General features: G+C 35.8%; 2 protein-coding genes and 1 pseudogene across 3 annotated transcripts; all 3 read left to right on the top strand.

The window, feature by feature from the left end:
- The first annotated feature begins 488 nt into the window (after positions 1–488).
- Positions 489–2,623, top strand: LOC120333367 ((3R)-3-hydroxyacyl-CoA dehydrogenase pseudogene; annotated as a pseudogene).
- A 1,048-nt stretch (positions 2,624–3,671) lies between these two features.
- LOC120333361 (uncharacterized) lies at positions 3,672–8,050 on the top strand. Of its 2 annotated transcripts, none has more exons than XM_039400771.2 (6): positions 3,672–4,682; positions 5,300–5,419; positions 5,887–6,070; positions 6,156–6,344; positions 6,617–6,785; positions 6,916–7,044. In XM_039400771.2, the coding sequence occupies exons 1-5, from the start codon at positions 4,534–4,536 to the stop codon at positions 6,752–6,754; spliced, it is 780 nt and encodes a 259-aa protein (XP_039256705.2). In that variant the 5' UTR covers positions 3,672–4,533; the 3' UTR covers positions 6,755–6,785; positions 6,916–7,044. The 2 variants fall into 2 exon arrangements, with proteins under 2 accessions (XP_039256705.2, XP_039256704.2); XM_039400770.2 differs by having other exon boundaries at positions 4,047–4,682; positions 6,617–6,727; positions 6,916–8,050.
- Positions 8,051–14,173: 6,123 nt separating this feature from the next.
- LOC120333362 (uncharacterized) lies at positions 14,174–18,085 on the top strand. The gene is made up of 6 exons (XM_039400772.2): positions 14,174–14,876; positions 15,209–15,328; positions 15,952–16,135; positions 16,472–16,660; positions 16,980–17,090; positions 17,505–18,085. The coding sequence occupies exons 1-6, from the start codon at positions 14,734–14,736 to the stop codon at positions 17,697–17,699; spliced, it is 942 nt and encodes a 313-aa protein (XP_039256706.2). The 5' UTR covers positions 14,174–14,733; the 3' UTR covers positions 17,700–18,085.
- The last annotated feature ends 1,582 nt before the right edge of the window (positions 18,086–19,667 follow it).

Raw genomic sequence — 19,667 nt, 5'->3', positions numbered from 1 at the left:
TGCTCTCTGAAAGTTAAAACATCTCTGGTACGGAAGAAACACCATTATGGGATTGGTAGTAATGGTTGCTGATTTCCAGCATCCCATTGTTGGTCTATTTTATTGACCGGTTGTTTCCCATACTAGAAATAGGCTATCTCATGTTTTGACTCGACCATTAACCGTTGACTCAACCACTCAACCATAATCAGGATGGACAAGCATGGTGTTGGTAGTAATGTTTGCTGATTTCCAGCATTTCATTGTTGGTCTATTTTATTGACCGGTGGTTTCCCATACTAGAAATAGGCTATCTCATGTTTTGACACAACCATTAATGCACCCACCAGTACATATTTTTCTTGTATAAATCCAATAATACGCCCTTGTATGAAATACCTTCTTGACCGAATTTATACGAGACTATCAAATAGAATCAGCTCACACTTTTTCATGGCATTGCATGATGGCTTGTTATATTTATTTTACAGATATTATATATAAAAAGCTGTGCATTCGGACCCTCCAAGTAAAGGTTTCAGTCAGCTTGCTCGATTGGCCTCATCCGTTTACTGTTATTGTACCCTCAACTCTGGACAGAAGAAATTTTCTGGCAGAAGGTCCAATCCAGAACTTCATTTCTATGGAATTCAATAACGTATTTTAGTATCCCTGACGATATGACATGAACTGCTTCAAGTTACGAGCCAATTCAAATTTACTGGCGTGTAATGTACGACCACAATTCAAACTGATTAGCTCCGGCCGATTCAGTGGTAACTAATTACTTCGCTTATAGATGGTCAGATTTTTAGGTCTATCTTATTTTCTTGATGGGTCTCTTTTTTTCTTGAGCGTGACCTGGCTTTGAGCTTCTCTAGTAAGCTTGATTTTGGTTTCATCCATATTGATTTCTTAACAAATATATTGACATTAATAATTGCACATATAGATAAAACAAGGTTAATGAAACCAAAACAATGATGTTTATACTGTAGATGCATTTTGCCAATGGGAAAATTAAATTCATGTAATGTCCTATACATAATCTTTATATGAGATGTGTATATAGCCGTTAAGGGACACTCAGGTAAATTAACCTTCAATAAATATAGGTATGCTGGGCATAGGTATATTTGTAGCCAACGATCAAGTTGTTTACATATCTATGTATTACAGCACGGTACATATCGGCGGGAGACGTCCCATTCATTAAAGTTGCGATAGTACATATTTCTAAAATAGTTTGAGAAGCCAAGAAGGCTGGTGTGGTCTCTTATTAGGAATTAATTCCACTGGCAGCAATAGGTCAAATTTTGAAAAAATTTTTACGATGAATACTGGAAGGCTTGCTGGGAAAGCTGCTATCGTAACAGGCGGTAGCAGTGGAATAGGACAAGCAATTTGTCGAGTATTTGCAAAAGAAGGTGCCAGTGTTGCAGTTCTTGATATCAACAAGATCGGGATTGAAGAAACAGTGAAATACTTACCTACAAAATTTGGAAACAAACATTGTTTTATCGAATGCGATGTTAGCTTGTCAGAAGAAGTTGCAAAAGCGTTCGAAATAGCGCAAGAGAATCTCAACAAAAAAGCGTCAATTTTAGTTAACTGTGCCGCCATTTTGAAATCATGCTTTTTTAACGAGATACCCGAAAAAGACTTTGATGAGATTATCAAAGTCAATTTAACTGGAGTTTTTCTGATGTCAAAAAAATTTATAGCATCAATGAGCAATGAAACGAATGCTGGGAATAGGGGATCATTGATTAACATTTCAAGCATTGCCGGAATCAGAGGAAGTTTTCAAGCTGGCAGTTATTGTGCGTCAAAGTTCGCAGTGGTTGGATTGACGAAAACAATTGCATTAGAGTATCCAAAGCATAAAGTTCGGTGCAATGCCGTTTTACCAGGTGGAATTGACACACCAATGCTAGCCGGATCTTGCGAAAACATCGGCGAAAGATTCATATCCCAAACACCGATGCAGCGACTTGGTAAACCAGAAGAGGTCGCTAACGCTTGTTTATTTTTAGCATCAGAAGAAAGTTCATATGTAAACGGAGCTTGTTTGGAAGTTACCGGAGGATTTCGTTGTTGAAAAACTCGTATAGATATCTCATAATTCGAACACTTGTATAAATATAAATGAGATGTTTTTACAATATATATCTGTAAAAAGCGTGCGTATATTTTTTATTTTGAATTACATTCAACGTGTTGCCGTTTAAATAAGTCTTTTTAAGGGCCTAGTTTCGCACATAATCGAGTTTATTTTTTTTCTAAACTTCTCTTATCAGAAATTCAGATTGCCAGATGTAACCTTAATATTTATAAATTGACCCGAAAAGAATGAAATGCCAAATTATAGGAAATTAGTGTACATTGATTTTCCTCAAGATAGTTTAGATATTGTGTTTCATCAGAATGCTTAGCAAAATAATCTTAACAGACTGTATCGATCCTTTCTTTTTAGCAAAGACTGAACTTATCATCGATAATTTTATTTTGATCGTTGACAGATAGAATTTGTTGACATATTTGTTGGCTGCAATAATATAAAATTAGATTAATATTTTAAAATTGTCAAGATTTTTATAGATATATGCCAATAGCTGGAGTAACCCAATACAATTGAACACAAGTGTGAGCTTTTCTGCTGAAATGAATTGCATTACGTTTTGAACCCATGTTTTGCGTATTGATTTTAAACTTAAACCGAAACACAGAAAATGGTTCAAGCGTACAGAATTTATAGTGAAACGGTGGATAAGGATCGGGGCAATGAAAGGAATAGAAGTCAAAAATTTACCATTTTTTAAAAATCTGAGATATTTCGTGCCCATAAGCATGCAGAAAGCGCTATGATAAAAAAGTACACCAAAACCTACGACATCTGTGACGATATGAGTTTTCGATGAAGTGTAACTGTAATCTAAGGTGTGACAGTCATTTATAGGTTAAACTTACATCTGCGCAAAACTACACACAGTAATACTGTTAAAAATCGCTAGTCGTTCAACGTTTAAACAGAATTTCACCGTAACTTCGATTCTATTAGTATTCGATTTTACTGAAGATATTAGTTTGGATTATGACGCGCTATTTAGTCTTTCTCTATTATGCTGATGGATTTGTGGGCGTGTAATAAAGCAAGGATGTTATAGTCAGGGCTGAATTGACCACTAAGCGAAATAGACACGTGCTTAAGGGCACCGGGGGAAGAGGAGCATCACAGAAATTTTCATAGCCGTTTTTCAAGGTCTCAGTGTTTATTGAAATGATTGGACAGGCGATTTAGACCTTAATGCTAGCCTGGTTGAAATGAATTTTGCTTGCTTTTCCTTCTCACGTATCATCTTAAACCTCTATAAATGTCTTCAGGCATGAGAACCATTTTTAAAATATGCGAAGGCTATTACTTTTACTTATTTCAAGAATTTCTGTGGACTTCAAGAAATTCGTTTTTAATGTGTCAGAATAAAAAAATAGCGACACCTTGTGACGTGTCCATATATTCGAGCACAGCTCTCTTGTTATTATATATAAGACACCAAAGTCTTAACTGCTTAGGGCCTCTAGTCTAAAGGCCATGATGCGCCGTGTCCTATATTAAATTTCACACTTGCTTTCTTTTTTCTGGTGATTTCATTATGTCATAAATGGGGGCTCCCGAAGTATGCGAACCAAGATGGCGGACATCGGAATGTAATATGTGTACTAGGTTAGGGTTAGGCCATAATTTTAGGTATAAATACTACGGGAGGCTCTTGGCTAGTCTTCGAACTGATAATAGGACTAAAATAAGGAAAATTGGAAAAAAATTATCGCCCAACCCTAACCTGTTACCCATGTTACGTTCCGATGTCCGCCATCTTGGTTCGCATACTTCGGGAGCACCCATAAATGTTTGTAAACCGTGTGGCACGGTAATTGTTTTCGCTACGTTACTTTGAAAAAATCAAGGCAGGCAAATGCACATATTTAAAAATTACCCAATGTTCATACCTTTACTTAAAAAAAAACTAGAATTGTTTTATAATCAAAAACTTTTTAAATTTTCCACCACCGATCACGGTATTTATTATGTCAGTAGTCCAAGAATGAAATTCGATTGGGAGAAAGGTCCACTTTTATTGGAAAGGCTCGCAGCAATATTCATGTGACATGCCTCGATGAACACACGCAACAAAAGACTGGATTGTAATTCTAGCACTGCTTGTTGCTGGCGTAACTCTCGATAACATTTTCCCGTGTACGATTGTCGCAATTCGACGGCATTTTATATTTGAGTGATTGTAATGTGCTCACAATTGCTTCGTTTTTGGCTATACTGCCATTCAAAATGCCAATGTCTTGTACCGGAATTAGACAAACATAGCAATATTTGTTTTTAAATGTAAAAGTTGTAACCGGCCATCAAGCAAGTTTGTGCAGTGAGGCAAGACATCAGCAAATATTGCGAAACACACTACAAATCATCGTGCTACTTTTGTAGGCTGCATCAACCTTCAATTGCCGTACTTAAAGAAATATTATCAGTAAATCGTTCGCATGGAGATACAAATCGTAGATTTCAATGACTGCTTTGAAAATGGTCAAAATAAAAGTGAAAACGCGGCGTTGACAGAAGCTGGAATGAAGTTATATGAAACGTTTTCCAGGGATGGTTTTGCCTATATTACTACAAGCGTGATCACGAGGTAGGTGGGTTTAATCTAATCGGTCAACAACCGCGACATAATATACATGTGCAATAGGTAAATGAAGTACCATTTGTAGAGCATATACTCGGAATATGCCATAACAAGCGTTACCAACAGTAATCATTAGACGTTATCAGAATGCTATTTTGGCAGTTGCATGGAAACGTTTCTACAAAAAGTGCCAAATGTACTCTAACGTGTAGCAATATATCCCACTGTGCATCAGATTGACCATTTGTTCAATATATACTGGACTGTTCGATCGTTTCTAACCTTATGATTGCATGGGAATTATGATTTTTGAACCAAACTAGTTTAAAAAAAGCAACAAGGATATGGCAGTTGATACTCTAACTAAGACTAAAAGATTGATAGATAACTTATATTCGTAGCAAATTTGCGGGATGTTAGCCAGTCGAGGCGGCCCCACTTCAGTGGCTTTTGTATTCAGAATATGATTTCATGTCGAGTTGCAATTAACCAATGAATGCATTGCATGACTGCGTTTTGCAGTTGTTCAATTTTATTGCGTAGCTCAATTAAATTTGTATGAAATAATTTCATGCTTCTAAGTTCATCTTAATCGTGAAACGCACTTATACCTATGATTGCAGAGAAGATGTTCTCGAAATCGACAGTTTATCGAGGAAGTTTTTTGGCCTGCCCACGGAAGAAAAGACAACGTTTTTCAACGGTCGATTGGGATTAACCTATCTTCCAATAGGAACAAGAAAGTAATCTTTATTATTCATTACAAGAAAATGTCGTATTTTACTTTGATTTTGGTTCATCTATAAAGCCTCAGTATCACCCCAGACTGTTATACTATGTGTCCATGTTAATTTGACGTCATCGTCTACTAATATGGTATACCACCTATCATTCGTCAGGCCGTTTCAGACTTAATGGGGTCATTTTGAGTTATGTTTACTGCCTATCTGTTCGCCCAGCTGAGGTTGCGATTGCAGCCCAGACAGTTTCGACACACTCAAATAAACAGACGTGCCTGTTTACTTGTTCGTGCCACTACTACGAAATCCCGCCACGTCTCATAGGAGATTCACTATATACTCTCACACGGTAACTTATCAGCAGCGTTTTCCAAGGCAAAAGGACAATCAAAATACTCTGAGTACAAAAAGAGCGAGATTTCTGTATACAATTGGCAAACAGTAACTAGTGAACACAATTTTTCAATCAGATCTCATTCGAAAGATATAAAGAAACCAGATTATGTAGAAGGTTTTCGTGTTCCCTATATCACCTGTGACAACAAATGGCCAAATATACCGGGATTTAGTGAAAAAATCAGAAAGTTTGAAGAAAAGTGTAAACTTATTGGATTACAAGTTTTCAAGTCCTTGGGCATGGCTATGAAATTGAAGGCAAGTTAATATCACCATTTAATTAAAGTATCATTCCTATCATTTCACAATTCTGGGTTAAACGATCGCGCCATTGTTTGTACAGGACAAGAATAAATTTTACAATTCACATCATCTCTTGAATTGCGAAGGAAACCCGTCTTCTTTGAAACTTCTTCATTACCCTCCTGTAAATGATGACGTCATATCGGAAGGAGTTCAAACTAGGTTTCCTGAGCATACTGATTTTGGATCTCTGACGTTTTTATTCGGCGATGATTTGAGTGGACTGCAGGTTGGTGCCAAGTCTGCCAGATATTCTATTATTAATAAAGTAATATTTAAGAGCATTGATTGTGAGAATTGAAAGGTTCATCACTAATTCGGTATCGAATATTATATTCTGCTTTGTAACAACTATGAACGTACAAAGGGACGAACTCAAATAGCATTAAGCAATTGTCGTGTTGCATATCCGATAAATCCCGAGAGGCAAAATGCAGACCGGAATTCATTATGCATCTCCCGATATGAAAACTAAATAAATTCCAGGCTTTTGCGTTTTAGGTGAAAAATTCGGACGGTGAATACAAGAATATATCAAATGTTCCAGATTCAATCCTGATTAACGTTGGCGACGAGCTGCAATATTGGACTGGTGGACGACTCAAATCAACGGTATCTAAAGTGAAATCGATTTCATGAGTGATAGAAACAATATTGTGTCTTGACAAATGTAATTACTGATCAATACTAAATTTTATGTTTCTACCAGCTTTTCTGAATTGGTGGCACGTATTTTCGTAAATCACTAACATTTTGAACATTGTAACGACACTACTGAAACGCTTAAATTATTTTCTTAGATGCATCGCGTCATAGTCCCTGATGACAAAGAGAAAAGACTGCAATCCAGGAGATCAATCGCTTTTTTCTTTCAAATAGACAACGATGTTTTATTGGATAAATTGGAATTTGAAGACGGCAGCATAGCCACTACCGATGGCTGGATAGCAATGTCGTCAGAGCAGTTCATTGCAAAGCGCTTTAAAGAAACTTATTATTAACTCAATGAGCTAACATTCTTAACCAGTGTTACCAAGATTTAACATTTTTCTACAATATATCTGAAGTTATATATGGCCGTTAGACCAAATAAGTCTGTATTATTTTGGAAAAAATGTTTGCATTATCCACTAAGGTGAAATTTCTCTGTTCTAGTGTATAAGTTAACGGTCGGATCTTAGCGTAAGTATTGCGTCACGTATATAACACAGCAAGGCTAAAGACTAGCAAAATTATATCCATGCATATTATGAGTTTGTGCTTGTCAACTAAATTACTTAGGAAAACGTTTTCCATCTTCTATTTCCACTGATTATACACCCAATTATTTTTTAGACGTTACTATTTCCGTGTCATCCAATATTTAATCAGTATATATAGCCTATATTAGAAAGAAAGCTTACAACACTTATCAGTACTACTTCCTATACTTAGCACCTTAGATACCTCGCTCACGTAAAAATGTCAATTCTTCAGTTACGTCAAACACAAATAAATATGCTTTGTCTTACACGACCTTTCATATTCACTTGGTACATTAGGTAATGCATACGGATTGCGCATAGTTAAAAAATGCAGTGGAAAATTTCGTACGAAAGTTAATTGGCGATAGAGGGCGCTTGATGTTATTGCACTTGACGTATAGTACGGACTTGCATTTAGACAACGACATTATATGGCTTTGAAAAAACGGTTACTAATTTTGATACAGAATTAGTTCCACAAATTAACTGTGAAGTATGTAATTCGAATATTTTTATAGCGCAAGTGAGTATTATTTATACATCGCAAGTTCTATCAGTTATTTCAAAAATACAAGTTCGTGTTATTCACATGATTTTACAGTTTAATTCTTCCTAGGGCTATAGTTTTTGAAGGACTTGGTCTTAGAAAACTTTTTCGTCCTTATTTCTATAAGAAACGTCCTTATTTTGACATGTGTTCTTATTTTTGTCCTTATTTTAGGGGGAGAGATTTTTATATCGAGCACTTAGTTTGGGGTCAATTCGGACAATGGATTTGCTAGAAATGATTAAAACCTTATGGACCTTTCCCCGACCTTTGACCCTCGGAAAATTCTTCCTATACTTCCTATTGCAAAATTTTCCGGGCTATTTTAAGAGTGCTATTGCGAATTGGCGCCTGTAAAATGGGGTATGTGTTTCAAACTATCATTATGATTCATCGCATACAACAATCTATTTTTTAAAAGAACCGGTAAGTATTTCAGGCTAGTCTATCACAGCTATTTCTACACTTATTTTTATTACTGCAATTAAATTAAAACTCCTAGGAAGACATAGTGATCATTAAATTATCTGATTTTTAATTAAATTTCCGAAACACAACTGAAAACTAACGAATAGAATTCAAAAACGTGAAAACGAGGTAATGTTTACAACTACGCTTGAAAATCTGTCTGAGTGAGAAAAGTGTCTGAGCGGATGCGAAAAGAGGGGATTGTTACGTCCCTTTTTGCATCTGGCTGATTGGCCAATGTCACGAAGTAAACAAGGAAGTCGATGCTCGGGGAAAGGTCCATTGATTGCTATTGCTACACGTATTCGACGTGACGTAATGACATCAAATTAATTACCACAGTGACAAAACAAGAGCCTACCGGCAATGATCTTTTTGTGTAACACGAATCAAAATACAGTAGTGAATGAAAGCTTTGCAGTTGACGAGTAGAACCATTCGAGATCTGATAGATTTGATAAGTGTAGCAGTAGCCTACTGATTTAGTTTTCTGGCGTTCTAAGCGACTGTCTACTTCCCAAGCATTTCAGCACGTGTTAATTTCGACTTTGCAGTTAGTCAAGAATAAGTGATTTAGAAAACACATGAATATACCGCTAAATTAAACTTTAAATTCAGTCCAGATCTGGAACTTCATACGAGATAAAATGAGTAAACGTAAAAACATTTGCCGTGATGATTATGATAAAGAATTCAAGGGCGTCAAACTAAACCAGCGTTTCCCAACCTTTTTGGTCGCGGACTAATTTCTTACCCGCGAAAACCTTTGCGCCTCAAGGTGCGATCATTGCAACCGTAGTCTGTGTGAAGAAGCAATAAAACTAAACACAACAGAAATTTAATGATTTTCAAAATCGGAAATTCGCCGCAATTACAAGTTCGTTAAAAGAGCTGCCTTTTTTAGTGTATAATGGTCTTTTCTCTCGCACAATATTCAATCCATGACAACGACGAGAATTTAAAAGGTCTTTCTATTTTAATTTAATTGTGTTCATGGTAACTCGCGGTCGCGTTGACTCATAACAAGATGAAAGCATTACTTCTTTGAAATGCCACGATAATCTGCGAACATAATAATGTGAGAATATATTGCCCGATTATATAAAGTATATTAGTAAATTAAAAATACATATTCATCGCCTTGCTTTATTGCAAAACTTATGGTGTTCTCCGTTTTATTTTTAGTATTTTGTATTGCCGTTTTTTAATTTAGAAAATTTGGGTTGCGACCATTGATTGGCACCTAACAGAAAAAAAAAATATTCCTCGTTGTTCGAATTCGCGAGAAACACCACTTAGGTATCTATCGAAGCGTGTACAACCTTGTGCTTCCGTCGGAAATCCGCAAGTGAGTTGTGAAATCCAATCGTTTAAGCGTGGCACAAGTGACCTTTCGCGTCACGTGTTACCAAATTTTCGAATAGTATATTACTATTCTAATTGTTGAATATTCGAATCACTCAGTGCCCAGCGAGAACTGACCCCGGTAGTCCACGAATGGAATTCAACTAGAAGAATATCCCACTTTTATTAGAAAGGTTCGGAGCAATATTCACGTGAAATGCCTCGATGAACACACGCAAAAATTACTGGATTGTAATTCTAGCACTGCTTGTTGGCGTTCCTAGCACTCCTGGCGTAACTCTGGATTAGATTGTTGCTACGTGCTCAAAAAATTTATTCGTTTTTGGCTATACTGCCACAGCACGGGTCAGCAACGTATTCTTTCCGGCGTACCAATTTAATGTTAAGATATACGTTTGCGTACCGATGAAATATTGCGTTGTATAATAAAGTTATTGAAGTTAGTTTTAATATATACATTATACAAAGAAATATTCACAATAACCTTCTGTTTTAGTGGAATCCTACCCTTGCTTTTCCTCACTCATAGCAGACACTGAGAACTGTTTATTCATTGAGAGAATGACATGTTTATTTGGCACATCTTCAAAAGAACTTCGGAACAATTGATAAATACTTATTTAATGAAAATACCAAGGGCAAAAGGCTCCCCGCGCGCGATTGGCGATACATTCTGCATTTGATAGCTACTTTCTGTGCTTTGAATTGCGAATGAAAAAATTCTTTGAAAATATTACTTTGTTTTTCGTAACGAGAAGCTGCGCTTTTGAGAGCTTCATTCTTCTCAGAATCACCATTGAATAATTTTTTTTTTATTTCAAAATGACGTTTAATACTTGAGGTACGGCAAACGACATTTTCACAGCAGATTGTACACATAGTTATGTCACTACGGCAAACAAACTTAAAATCTGTTGTCAACAATTCTCGAAATTGACTCACGTCTGATTTTGACCTCTCGGCTACAGACATCGCGTTTATCATCACAGTTGAAAACGGAATAAAATCTCGTGCCGGGGGTTGCCGACCCCTGTGCTACAGCATTTAAAATGTCAATGTCATGTACCGGAATTAAACGAACATAGCATTACTTGTTTTTAAAAGCAAAAATTGTAACCGGTCATCAAGCAAGTTTGTGTAGTGAGGCAAGACATCGACAAATATTGCGAAACACTCTGCACAGTATCGCATTATTCTTGTTGACTGCTTCAACCTTGCGTCGCCGTTGTGAAAGAAATATTGTCAGTGGGGCGTTCACATGGAGATACAAATCGTGGACTTTAGGGACTGTTTTGAAAATAGTCGATATATAATCGAAAACGCCGCGTTGACAGAGGCTAGAATGAGGTTATACGAAACGTTTTACATGTACGGTTTTGCTTATATCACTACAAGCGTGATCACGAGGTAGGTGGGTTTCATCTAATCGGTCAAGAAGGACGACATAATATGTATGTGAAAAATATAAATGAAATACCATTTGTAGATCATATACTCAAAATATGCCATAACAAGCGTTACTAACAGTGATCATTAGACGTTATTAGAATGCTGTTTTGGCAATTGCATGGAGACGTTTTTACGAAACGTGCCAAATGTACCCTAACGTGTGGCAATATACCCAACTGTGCAGTAGATTGACCATTTATTCAATATATACTGTACTGTTCGATCGTTCCTAAACCTATGATTACATGAGAAATATGATTTTTTACCAAACTGGTTTGAAATGAAAAACAACTAAAGATATGCAGTTGACACTCTAAAACAGTTGTTCCCAATTTTTTTTCATATCGCCGCACACTATTTAGCACTTTGAATGTTTGCGGCACACTTATAACAAAACATGAACATTTCTATGCATAAAGCCAGTTTGCTATAAAATAATAATAAAAAGAGAAGATCAGATAAAGGGAATTATATTCATATAAATACAACATACCCTGTATTTAGTAACAGGTATAGAATAGTAATGGTGAATGTCAGTAGGACTGTTATGTCTGGTGCTTCTTTATTATTGCTGCTTTTTGTGAGGGAGACATCCTCCTAACTCTCTGAAAGATACACACTCTCAACGAAGGGGAGGGGGGGGGGGGTTAGGGAGCGCAGTCGCCCCTCATAATTTCGTCTATATTTAAACACATGTTGTTTTCGCTTCACAAAATTATCATTTTCGAAAAGTGCGATAGTCGAGCGCGAACAAATGATTAATAGTTACCGATAATATAACTATTTTCTTACAAAAATGTACACGAGAGCGCCTTCAGCGCACCCGACATTATTGTAAAAGATGCGCGGCCGTACGAGTAATACGTGGTCTTCAGACGCACCACCTTCCGCGTTCCACGTTTCGGCCTTATTATTATCACAGTTATTCTCACTTTTGCAAAACCTATTTTTTTTTTGTTACAGTTTGATATGTTTCTCCCATTGCCAAAATCATTCAATAGTGTTATTGTCGGCACTTACGAGAGAAATGAAAGGGCAAACAAACTGTATTTCATTAAAACAATTAATTATTATTGTTAAAAACACTAAATTGGTTTCAAGTTGTTATAAACCGCTGGACGTATCTTTTCTCGTTATGAATTTTGTGCAAGGCCCGAGCATATATTTATCGATGGCGATGATCATAGCATTTACTATGTCGAAACGCTTATTCGACTATTCAGACCGCAGAAACTATTCGGAAAAGGTAACCGTTTTTGTGTTCGAGATATAAAATAATCGTCAATTCTACCACGCTTTTGTGAATTAGTGCAATTTACTAAATTAAATGAAGGTTTTATGAAGTTTGATTGCAACAGTTTTTGGACTACCACGCGTTTCGCCAAATTACTGGCGTGATTAAAGGTCGCAAGGGAGGGTAAAATAGAATCGTTTTATCAAATCGAATATCGGGTATTTTTAGTATATATACAACAGGCATGCAGAACGCTAGACATTCTAATGTTTGTGAGCTATTTCCGCCCGTACTCTTTTTTTACAAGGACCAATTATAACACAACGGCGAACGTCGAAGTTTGGCTTTATATTCCTGGAAGGACTATGCGTTCATATCGGCGACATATAATAAGGAGTGAATTCGGGATTTTATTCCGATTTCCATCTTGTGCGCCGGCTTTGATCTTTGAATTTTCACCACCATTTGTAAATTACTTGTCCCAATTTTAAGCTAACAATATTACCAGTTCTGACACCGGAATGCGGATATATATGAAGACGATAGTTGACCTTGTTATCCTTTCATTTTCTTCCGTGTCTGTTTTATTTTCCTATTAAATTAAGTAGTGAAAAAAAAACTGCGTGTCATTGCGTGAATCCTAAATGTTATTTTGAGTTCAAATGATGATTTAATAAATCGGCTATGATTGCAATTCTACTAGTCAAATAATAATTATTTGGGAAAATTTTCGCACATTAATTTGTTACCTTGTTTGACATTTTTAATTTTGCGAAACGGTGTTGGCGCGCTTTATGCAAAACTCAGAATTGAGACAATACCCAAATACGACTCCTCAAATTTCTCGTTTCTGTTTGTTAGCAAGAGCCGTGGGGTGATTCTCGCGGAATTCAAGAGATTGGGAATTGGAACTACATGAAATAAATTCAAAAATGAAATCTCTTCGCGGCACACTACTCTAAAACGGCACGACTCACACGGCACCACTGCTCTAAAAGATCGATAGATAGTATATATTCATAGCAAATTCTCGGGATTTTAGCCAGTCGAGGCATAAGCATAGCCGCTATCGATGGTTGGACACCAATGTCGTCAGAGCAGTTCATTGGAAGCGTTTTATAGAAACCTAATATTAACTCACTGAGATAAATTCGTCACCGGTGTTACCAAGGTTTAACAATTTTTTAGTATATATCTGAAGTTATATAGCCTTTAGACCAAATAAGCATGTATTATTTAAAAAAAAAAGTTTTCACTATATATCCATTATTTACTTACTATAAGGTGGAATCTCTCTGCTCTAGTGTAAATAAGTTAACGGTCGAGTATTAGTGTTAGTATTACTTCACGTGTATAACGCAGTAAGGCTACAGCCCAGCAAAATTTTGTCCATGCATATTATAAGTTGCTGCTTGTCAACTTAATTACTTAGGAAAACGTTTTCCATCTCCCATTTCCACTGATTATACACCCAAGTATTTTTTAGACGTTACTATTCCCGTGTATCCAATATTCCGTCCATCCAATATTCAATCAGTTATATATATAGGAAGCTTGCAACACCTATCAGTACTACTTCCTACTTGGCACCTTGGATACTCTGCTCAAGTAAAAAGATCAATTCTTCAGTTACGAAAAACACAAATAAATGTGCTTTGTCCTACACGACATTTCATATTCACTTGGTACATCGAATAGGTACATTATTAGGTAATGCATACGGCATGTGCTTAGTTCAAAAATACATTTAGACTACAACATTATATTGCTTCGAAAAACAGTTACTTTGACTCAAACTGCTACACAGCTGTTATGCATATCGCCTAGAAACGTCTCATTCTGATACAGAATTAGTTCCACAAATTAACTATGAAGTATGTAATTTGGGTACTTTCATAGCGCAGGTGGGTATTTATACATCGCAAGTTTTATCAGTTATTTCAAAAATACAAGTTCGTGTTATTCACATGATTTTAGAATTGAATTCTGCCTAGAGCTATAGTCAAAATTTTTATACTTTAGAAAGTGGAGAATAAAAAACTATAATTTTTTGGTTTCTAAAAAATCTAAAATCATTTGAGTCAGTATTTTATGCAAAGTTCGACGTTCGTTCCAGCAGCAACACATCTAAAATTTTGCAATGTCGTCACTCAGTATCCAACGAGAACTGACCTGTTCTTTTTATTTGTATATGTACTCTTTATCAGCGAGGCTGAACGGCGTTAAATACTACGAAAGGTTTGCATTGCCCGTTCAGTGTACGCAAAGATAGATTGTCAAGCTATGTGGTAATTTGGCAAAGGCAATTGATATGGAAATACAGGTTGTTGATTTTGAAGATTGTTTTAGAAAAGATGAAAATGAAAGTGCCGCTCTGACTGAGGCTGGGACGAAGTTATGTGAAACATTCTCCAAAGATGGTTTTGCATACATCACTACCAGCGTGATAACGAGGTATGTAAGCAGGTATATATTATGCCAGTTGACATATGGGCGATAGCTCAAAGTGTTCAGTCTATAAGTAAGGAACATCCTTGATATGCGCACAAGTAAGGAACATCTTTGATATGCGCACAATTGCCGTGTTGATTAGCCTAATGAATCGAAGGGTTGAATTTTTTTACTCTCCTCAGAACTTATATTGCAGAATATACTACAATGTACATTGTGTCCTAATGATTTGAGAGCTGAGTGTGTGCTGAACTGATGTGAGCTATTTGGCTTGAAAATGAATCGCCATTTCGCGGTTTATAATTGAAATACCCAAATCAATTTTACATTCACAGAGAGGAAGTTTTGGAAATTGACACTTTATCCCAGAAATTTTTCTCACTGCCGACAGAAAAGAAGAAGACTTTTAACAATGGACGCACTGGATTAACCTACGTTCCAATTGGAACAAGGAAGTAATTTTTACCGAGTGTTATTACTATGCGAAAAACTGCATTCACCTGTTGCGTTGATCGGTTAGAAGTAACGATAGATAAAAATGCGCATGATTTGGTAGATTTCTCAGTCATATATTTTGAATTTGGTTTACACACCATTCCTAAATGTTCCAATATAAATGCCAAGCCGTAATCAAAAATAGCTATTTCAGTTTATGAAATAGTGTGTAATACGACACACTAAAGGGTAATCAATCAAACAAAACAAAATAACAACAAAAATAAATTATCTGCACTGACCGCAGGAAGATAACTTCTAATTTATATTAATTCACACAAGCTGTAAAATAACTGCCCTCTTGTATGCATGTGACCATTAATCAATCAATCCTGTCAATGGCAATCAGGGTTTTAAAAAAAAATTCAAATGCATAAAGTTTTGACAATTTGATTTGATCACCGTAAGAATTATTCAGTATGATTAGTTTAATCGGACAAGAACTATATCGTAAAGTTCCATATAATACCGTTCACCGTAAGTTACTCTTCCGTTCAAGTAAAACAATTTCAGAGCGTTCATAAAACGTTTTGCAGCCCATTCAAAGATGAATTTACAGAACACCATATTTATATTAAATCAGATCTCATTCGAAAAGTGTGAAGAAACCAGATTATGTAGAAGGTCTGCAGCTTCCATATTTTATCGGAGCCGAGTATTGGCCTGATTTACCCGGGTTCCGAGAAAAAATACAGAAGTTTGAAGAAAAATGTAAAGTTATTGGATTACAAGTTTTCAAGTCACTGGGCCTCGCTATGAAGTTGAAGGCAAGTTAATGCGTACTTTCAGATTTAAAATGAAGATATGTTGTTTTAGAGACACATTTAACTAACTTTTTCCATGCTTTGGCACCAATCAGTTTTTTTGCACCGAGTAAACTTTAATAGAGTGTATTCATTAAAAATTAATTTTATATATCTAATTACTTTCAACTGTGCTTTCGTTTTAATCTCAAACCACAATTTTTTTTTTTAATTCTCATTTCTCTGAATAGCTCAGACGATATGTTGAGATACACAAACTTGATGAATCGTATTAACAGTTATTCACAAACCTGGCCAAATTGTTTATCGTAAAATTTGTCAAGCATTGCCATTTTACAGGATAAAGATAAATTACTCAAATCTCATCTTTCGGTCAATTGTGAAAAGAATCCGTCTATACTGAAACTCCTCCATTATCCTCCTGTGAATGATGACGTCATATCGGAAGGAGTTCAAATTAGATTTCCTGAGCATACTGATTTTGGATCTTTGACGTTTTTATTCGGCGATGATTTGAGTGGACTGCAGGTTGGTATAAATCTATCAAATAAATCAGAAAAAATTAATTCATCTTTGACATATTTGGAACCTTGATCAAGCGAAACGTAACAAAATTGCATTTGTAGCAGTGTGCAGCAAAACTCTCAAATCCATTCACAAATGAAAAAAAAATCACAAATGAATGATAGGTAGTCAGTCAGTCTTGTATAGCGCCAACTGTTGACTGTATTAGATTAATGATGCATTGAAATTAGTGGGAGCGTTTCAAAAAATTGAATAGTTCTTGTTGTATTGCCGAAATTGATATGTAATATTTTATCTCACTTGTCACTTATTCCTATACTAGATAAAGAATTCCGAAGGAGAGTACAAAAATATATCTGAAGTTCCGAATTCGATTCTTGTCAACGTTGGTGATGAACTGCAATATTGGACAGGTGGACGACTTAAATCCACGGTATTTTACCTGTTTTTATATCACTTCCGATTTATTTACTCAGTATACTTACATCTGATTTTATTTACGTGGCTGTTTAGTTACTTATTCTTGCCTGCAAAACAAGCAATGACAAAATCTCACACAAAATTGTTGATGATAAAAAATCCCCATATTTTCATCAGTAGGTCATAAATAATCCCCAATGTTCCTTAATTAATTGAGTGAAAAGATACAATTTATGGTGTTAATCCCACATCCGATGACCACTTCCGTGTGTTATTGTCACAACTCATTTAACTCAAATATTAGAAGAAAATATTCATAGTATGTGCACTGTTCAATTGTATTTCCTAATCTCAGGCATTTTCTAATTTTACCGGTGCATTTTCATATTTTTTCTTCTCTAACGAAAACATTAAAAAAACACTTCAGATGCATCGTGTCGTTATTCCTGAGGACAGAGATAAAAGGTTACAATCCAGAAGATCGCTGGCCTTTTTCTTTCAAATAGACAAAGAAGTCATGTTGGATAAATTAGAATTTGAAGACGGCAGCATATCAACCACCGATGTACCAATGTCTTCAGACGAATTTGTTGCAAAGCGTTTTAAAGAAACTTATTATTGACTCAATCTGTAGATTTGATGATTTATTACGCAATTGCTTGTTAATAATTATGAATGAGGGATAAAAACAAATTGTGCTTTACATCAGGCTATTTTTATTGTTACACTCGAAACGCCTCGTTTCAACAATTCGTTGCAAAGCGTTTTGAAGAAAATTATTATTGACTCAATTTGTATATTTCATTTTGACATACCGCGCTTGTGGGTTTTTGAACTTGTTGATATCTGGTAATAGCTTAAATATAGTTATACGCTTGTTACCCGAAAAATGAATTGAACCGCTTAATTAATATTAATATCTCGACGTCTAACATTCCATTCATATTATTTTATCGGTTTGAAATGCAATTGTATTGTAATTTAAATAAAATTAAATGTATATCATCGCGCCGTACGTCATCATCTGGAATGTTTCAATATCAAGCAGCCAATTTCTAACGCCAAGTCAAGTTAATTTAACCGGTAAAAATCACTCGAACAAATATTACGAGAAAATGATAACTACACAGTTTTAATTTTAATTCAAAAATTTTGTTATTTTAGAGTTTCTACCTATATTGACAGAGAATACCGCACGAATTATCCGACTAATACTGCTTACTAGAGATAGATAAACTGTAGTGATTATATTATTATATATATTAAATTGTCATAATACCAACGGATGTTGATTATAAGTTTGGCTGCTGTGTTTTTGCTGCTCTGTTTTATATCTGTTGAAATCCGTGGATTTCTTCTGGGAAATGAACAATCTTCGTATCGCACATAAGGGTTGGATTAAGTTGGTTTCACAATAAGTTACAAAACATAGACAATTTTAAGCATATGGGATTAAACTCGAACAACTGGATTTGGATGTGGAATGGAACACTGTGAATCAAAGTGTGATGGACAAATTGGTGTTGACGGTCACTGATGACCAAGTTCGGCTGCAGTATGAAACAGAACAATCGCAAGGTGTAAAGCGAATAAAGAAAATTCATGGAAAAGTAATGCGGATAATGGTTTTTGAAGAGATCAACATACAGACATCCAACGACCGTACAGGACATTCAGCTTGTGCTTCTGTGGGATGGGGCAAAATAAACATTTAATTAACAGCGTATTGCTGGCATATATATATACTGTACATATTGAACTGGTCATTATTACTGCGATAGCTTAGTCAGGGTGGTCCTAATCCAGGCCCACGAGCCACATGTGGCCCGCAGCTTCATTTTCGGTGGTCTGCGTCACATTCGGAGAATAATCAAAAAATCGCATTCCGTGTTGTTTCGTAATAAAATTAATCAGAAAAATCTTTTGATATATTGATACATTTCTAATGTCACTGAATTGAGTATAGTGTTATGGCTAGCCGAAGCAACTAGCGAAGTTGAATGATGTGCTTGGCAGTCTAAATTATTATCTGGCTTTCCATCTTTTTGGTCGGGAATATATGCTAACCATACAGGCATCATTGGAAACTTAAAATCGAATGCGGATTCTTTTGGCCTTGGATGGCTATGTCTGATAACTATGTGTTTGCACAATAAAAGTGTTTGTTTTGTATTGCACTGTTTACCTATTTTTGGCATTATTGTGGCCCGCGAACAATGCAAAAATAAATTTGTGGCCCGCGGAGTCCACAACTTTGGACCACCCTTGCTTAGATGTTTCAAAAGTATAACAGCCCGGAAGTTCCTATACATTCGAGTATCTTTCGTTTGATTATTTCTGGCTCAAGCCTTGTTTTAACTATAGGTTTGTGTTTTTTGTAATTTATTTGTATGTGTGTGTTGGTGGGCGGGCACATGATATTTCTCATGTTCTAAACTCTTTTAAAGATTTTGCTCGCCCTCCAGAGTTCTCCATTTTAAATTTGTGTATATTCTGGAGTATTCGAATAAACTATCTATCCATCTATCTATGTAAGATTGTAGGGGGTTACAATGTAGCAACAACGGTTAGAGTCCAGTGGTTCCCAAAG

This window comes from Styela clava, chromosome 13, assembly GCF_964204865.1.
Source record: "Styela clava chromosome 13, kaStyClav1.hap1.2, whole genome shotgun sequence".
Taxonomy (NCBI): domain Eukaryota; kingdom Metazoa; phylum Chordata; class Ascidiacea; order Stolidobranchia; family Styelidae; genus Styela; species Styela clava.
This window is presented reverse-complemented; position numbering and strand designations above follow the sequence as displayed.